Source organism: Hipposideros armiger, unplaced genomic scaffold, assembly GCF_001890085.2.
Source record: "Hipposideros armiger isolate ML-2016 unplaced genomic scaffold, ASM189008v1 scaffold_62, whole genome shotgun sequence".
Taxonomy (NCBI): Eukaryota; Metazoa; Chordata; class Mammalia; order Chiroptera; family Hipposideridae; genus Hipposideros; species Hipposideros armiger.
The window spans coordinates 901590-907192 of record NW_017731412.1 but is presented as its reverse complement, the minus strand read 5'-3'; the positions used below and the strand labels follow the sequence as shown (position 1 = coordinate 907192).

Genomic DNA, 5603 nt, shown 5'->3' with positions numbered 1-5603 from the left:
AGCCTATCCTGGGCTCAGTCCTCCCTGGCCACATCATCTCGGAGTGATCCTGGGGTCAGCTTATCTGGGCTTCTGACTTTCATTCTCACTGGTTAGCATGATTTCGGGAGCATGGAGATCTCCTTGGGACAGGGTTGCCAGATTCAGCACATAAAAATACAGGGCACCTGGTTAAATGTGACTTTCAGATAAATTATGAATACCATTTTAGTATAGGTACGTCCCAAATATCACCTTCTTTTTTATTACCTGACAACTCTACCCTGGGAGTATTTCAATGCCTTCAATCCATTATCCTAGAGCAGGGATTGGCAAACTTTTTCTGTAAAGGGTCCGATAGTAAATATTTTAGCCTTGCTGGGCCACGTGGTCTCTACTTCAATTACTCAGTGCTGCCATTGTGCCACCAAAACAGCCATAGACAATGCATCAATGAATAGGCGTATCTAAAACATTTTACTTGTGGACACCGACCTTTGAATTTTATATAATTTTCACATGTCATGAAATAGTCTTTTTTTTTTACTTTCCCCCCCATCATTTCAAAGTGTAAAAACCATTCTTAGCTGACAGGCTGTATAAAAACAGGTAGTAAGCCACATTTGGCCCATGGGCTGTAGTTTGCCCACCTCTGACCCAAAGCAGAAGAATCAAACTTTTGGTCTGACTCCAAATCACCAGAGGATTTGTACAAATACACATTGCTGAGCCTCACTCCCGAGTTTCTGGGCAGTGCCTAAGGATTTGCATGTATAAGGAGTTCCCAAGCGATGCTGATTTTGCTGACAGGGCACTGCACTTGGAGACCTCTGCCCCACCCCACAACATCAACCTTTCTATCTGGGGTATTTTAAAGCCTCCTTAGCCATAGGAATGATTTTCCAAGAATCACAGATTATATTTCTCTGTGCACTTGCTACGAGAATTTTCTGTTTCAGCTAGCCTTGGGACAGAGCTGGGATGAGAGTTTGCAGTGCATTTGGTTTTTTAAAAAATAGCCCTCTCCCCGATTATTAAAAATGATGCATTTAAAAATCTTTTATTTTGGAAAAATTTAGATTTACAGAAAAGTGGAAAAGAGGGTATAGAAAGCTTCCATATACTCCTCACCCAGTTTGCCTTAATGTTAACATCTTCCATTACATTTGTCAAAATAAGAAACCAACATTATTAGCATAATATGGTTAACTAACTCCTAGACTTTATTTGAATTTCAACTGTGTTTCCACTAATGCCCTTTTCTTCTGTCCCAGGACCCCAAGCAAGATATCACGTTATATTTAGTTGTCATGTCTCCTTAGACTTTTCTGGTCTGTAACAGTTTCTTCGTTGTTTTCTTCTTTTTCATGACTTTGCCAGTTTTGAGGAGCACCGGTCAGGCATTTTGTAGAATGTTACTCAATTTGATTTGTTTAATGATTTCTTTATCATTAGCTTGGGTTTATGCGGATTCCAAAAAAAATACTACAGAAGTCAAGTTCTCTTCTCATCACCTCATATCAGGGTACATATGAACATGAATTTCCATTGGTAATTTTAACTTTGATTACTTTGTGAAGGTAGTTTTTACCAGGCTTCTCAGCTGTGAAGTTGTTATTTTTCCCTTTCTACACTCAGCTCTTTGGAAACTAGTCAATAATTCCAGCCCACTCTAAAGGGGGGGAGGGGAAAGTTAAGTTTTACCTTCCAGAGGGGCAAGTTTTTACACATATTGCCTAGGATTCAATAAGAAAAACTTGTCTCTTCTCTCTCATTTACTTATTCAATAATTTATATCAGTATGGGCTCATGTATGCTTACTTTATACTTCAGGTTATAATTCAATACTATGTTATTTATTTGTTGCTCAAATAGTTCTTGTTTTGGCCATTGGGACCACTTCAGGTGACTGCTGTGTCCCTTTGACATGCCCCTTCTCCCATCCTTTTATTTTTTTTTTTATCAATTCCCTACTTTCTAGCAATGCAAGGTACTCCAAGGTTATCTGGTATAGTCCTTGCCCCTCCCTGGAATCAGCCATTTTCCCAAGGAGCCCTGTTTTCTCTCACTGGACAGCAGATTTAGAAACCAAAATCTGGGAGCTAGGTGTGCTCATTGCTACTGACCTAAAAAATTTTAAATAAACAACTCAAACAATAAGGAAAAGTTGAAAGAATTAAGTAAATAGGCTCCTAAATTTCATCATTAAGAGATGAGGAAGCTTAATATTTGTTAACTGTTCTTTCAGATCTCTGTCTAGATACATATGACATCTGTCTGTGGCAGCTGGATAGCTACCGGTCTACATATTTTTTTCATGCTATACTTACTCTTCTATAACCTGCTTTATAAACTCAATTTGTCATGGGCATCTTTCCATATCCATGAATGAAGCTGCTTTTTTCCATTTCACGGTGTATCATAATTTATTTATTGATGGACAGCTAGAACCTTAGGATTTTTAGGAAACAGTCTCTATTTTATGTTTTTCTGCACTCTGTTGGTTATCTCGTTGCAATAAAAGGATTTTTTTTTGGACTAAAAGCCTTGACATTGTTTACCTTTGTGTGTGTGCTATTTTTGTAAACATAAGTTTTAAAACTGTTTGAAAATTTAAAATGTAATAATGCTCATTGTTACAAATCAGACAGTGCAGATGTATATGAAGTAAAAAGTGAAAAGAGCTTCCCTCCTAAGTGGCAACCATTATTACACTTTGGTGTAATTGCTAAGAGTGTGGATTTGGGATTGAGACCACCACAAATGTCACTACAGACTGCTGTGTGATGTTGGGCAAATGACCTAACATCTCTATGCTTCAAAATTCTCATTTTAAGGTGAGCATCACAATAGTACCTTTCCCACAACTTTGTGAGAATGAAATGATATGATGTATGTAAAAGGTAGGCTTAACGCAGTTTCTGGCACACAATACGTGCTCTGTAAACTCACACTAGTATTATTATTGTTACTATTATCATTACAGTTTTCTTTCTAGGTATGCGTATTTAAAATTTTAATAACAATTGCTAACTTGCTCTTCTGTTGGACTCTAAAGACTTTTGGAGCTGCAATAGATCCCCTTAATTAGTATTGCTCACAGAGTGGTCTTCAGATTGAATCAGAACCTCTGGGGGTAGAATCCAGGGAACTCATGTTTATCAAGTTCCCCAAGGCTTCTGATGTTCACTAAAGTTGGAGAATCATTTTCTTGGACACGAAGAGGACCAGAAAGGGAGAGGGAATGGAATGTCAGTAGACATCTGGTCAACCCCAGATGGTCAAGGCTGATAGTGGACACTGTACTGGGCCTGAGACAGTGTAGTGGAGGGGTTGGCTTCAGTTCTGTGCTCAGAAAGACCTTTGAATCACAGTGACTAGTGTGGCCTTAGGACAGGACCCTGCTGAGCCTGTCTGGCTCCCTCTCTCTCCCACTTCAAGTCTTTGACAACTGTCACTTTTTCAGCTAGGCTTCCCCTTACCACACTGTATAACATTGCCTCCTTCCTCCAACTCCCAGTCCCTGTCTGTTTTTCTCAGTGTCATCTATCGCCATCTAATATACACCCGTTTTAATCATTTGTCTGTTTCTGCCACTACAAGTAAAGCTACACCAAAGCTTTGTCTAGCGAAGTACCATCCGTTCCTAAAACAGAGCATGCCACATAATAGGCACTCAATAATTATGTGTATGAATAAACCCACTGGTAAAAATGAAGATAATATCTACCTCCCAGGGAGATACTAGGGCTGTTATGAGTATTAATAATACATTTAAAGACCTTGCAATACAGTGTCTATGGCACGTACTAACTGAATTACTTGCTTTCCTCCAGCTTTATTGAGGTATAATTGACAAATAAATTAACTGGGTTACTATTAACCTCGGTTGCTTCTTAGTTGACTGAGCCCCGGGAGAGGGGTGAAGGGATCCCGAACTTTTCTGCCAGATTTTGACTTGATCAGCCTCCTTTTCCCTATTGTCCCCTGGGTCATTCTCCCAGAAGTTCCTGGTTCTTCAACTATTAATCAAAGACAAGTCTAACAGGACCTTCAGCACAGAGGATAAATAGAATAAGCAGGAGAAGCCCAGCCCTAACTTTGACGGAGTTTCTCCCCTCCTTTACTCACACCCCACTCTCGGAAGAGATCTCATTAACAACAGCCGCCTCTACTAGCTAGGTTCATTCCACCATCACAGGGAAGGAAAAGTCTGTATCGAAGAAGCTATTGGAGGGCGGAGGTAGGGAGCGGTGTGATCCCTTCCCGCCGAGGTGCTTTGGGTCGCAGCCCTCCCCGACTATCGCGATAGACGAGCGAGATCGGCGCTGCCCCTTTAACAGCCCCTTCCCGGGGGCCTGCCCCGCGCGTGCGCACTGTGGTTCTGCGCTTGTCATCATGGCGACGCGGGGCCATGTGCAGGACCCTAACGACAGGCGCCTCCGGCCCATTTACGGTGAGTGCTTGGGGCCAGCCTGGTCGCCGGCGGGACGCGCCGAGAGCTGCCGAGGCCGGGGCAAAGGCCCAGGAGGGGCGCTGAGGGTCCGGGAGCGGGGCTGGCGGACACGGGGGGCGGGCCGCGCGGGCCTCTAGGCCGCAGCCAAGGGCCTCGCGTAGCCACCGGCCGGGCCTTCCTGAGCCCTGAAGTGGTAGCGGCGCGGTTGTGGCGGCGGCGGGATGGTGGCAGCGGCAGGTCGGCAGAGCTCGCCCGACAGGCAAGGCTGCGTTGTTAGGGAGACCCGAGATCTCCCCGCAGGTGGAAGCTGGCTCCGGCGTCAGGATGGGACACCCCACTTGAGGAAAAATTCCCCACTAACGACTTTTTACTTTGGGGAACGTGGCCTAGGGGGTTGTTGGACTAACTGCGCCCGGTGCACATGAAGAAACAGGTCCAAAGAGGGGAAGGGGCTGACACAAGGTCACCCAGAGCGAGTGAGGAGCAGGCCCTCCCTATTCAAGGCTCCCACTCCAGAGCTCTTTGATGGAGAAACAGCTGCTCGGGGCACACGTGGGAGGCGGCGGGGGGTTGGGGTGGGTGGAGGGTCTTGGGGCTCAAAATAGCGGTGGACAGATTGTGATAGCTCCTGTCCGAGGGGCTTGCAGCGCTGCTGCCAGGGCTTTTTCTTTCTGCAGCTTCTCTATTTTATTTCTGCAGCTTGTCTTCGCGTGCTAAGTGGATCCCCCTCCATAACGCTTACCTCAAACCGCAGGAGGACCCTGATGTCATCCTGCTACCCCGGTTGTAAAAAAAGTCACAGATTGAGTCAGGGAGAAACACACCTTTTCAGTGACCGAGATGTTCTGGAATTGAACAGTGGTTCCTTTTGCATTTCCTTTCTTCTTAAGATGTTTGTATGGTCTTGGTTTATCTCGGTTAATGGGGAGGAAGGCTTCAAGGTCAGTGGTTTTCGCAAAATTAGAACTTGTGCTTCTAGTGTGGTTGGTACTAAATGGAGGCTTCTCCACGTGGCTGAGATCATTTTACTTTTTTTTTTTGCGGGGAGGAGGTAACTTTACGTTTCTGGCACAATTGGCCCTGCTTCTATTTTGTAATTTGTATGATGCTTTTGCTCTTGCCTCTCATTTGAGCCTAGCAACAACTCTGTGAGATGGGTAATAATAAT

General features: G+C 44.2%; 1 protein-coding gene across 2 annotated transcripts in view; it reads left to right on the top strand.

The window, feature by feature from the left end:
- The first annotated feature begins 4384 nt into the window (after positions 1 to 4384).
- NAA25 (N-alpha-acetyltransferase 25, NatB auxiliary subunit) overlaps positions 4385 to 5603 on the top strand; it is a 64461-nt gene continuing 63242 nt past the window's right edge. For both annotated transcript variants that reach the window (XM_019641663.1, XM_019641662.1), the window contains exon 1: positions 4385 to 4435. In XM_019641663.1, the coding sequence (XP_019497208.1) occupies positions 4394 to 4435 (42 nt within the window). In that variant the 5' untranslated portion in view covers positions 4385 to 4393. The remainder of the gene's footprint in view (positions 4436 to 5603) is intronic.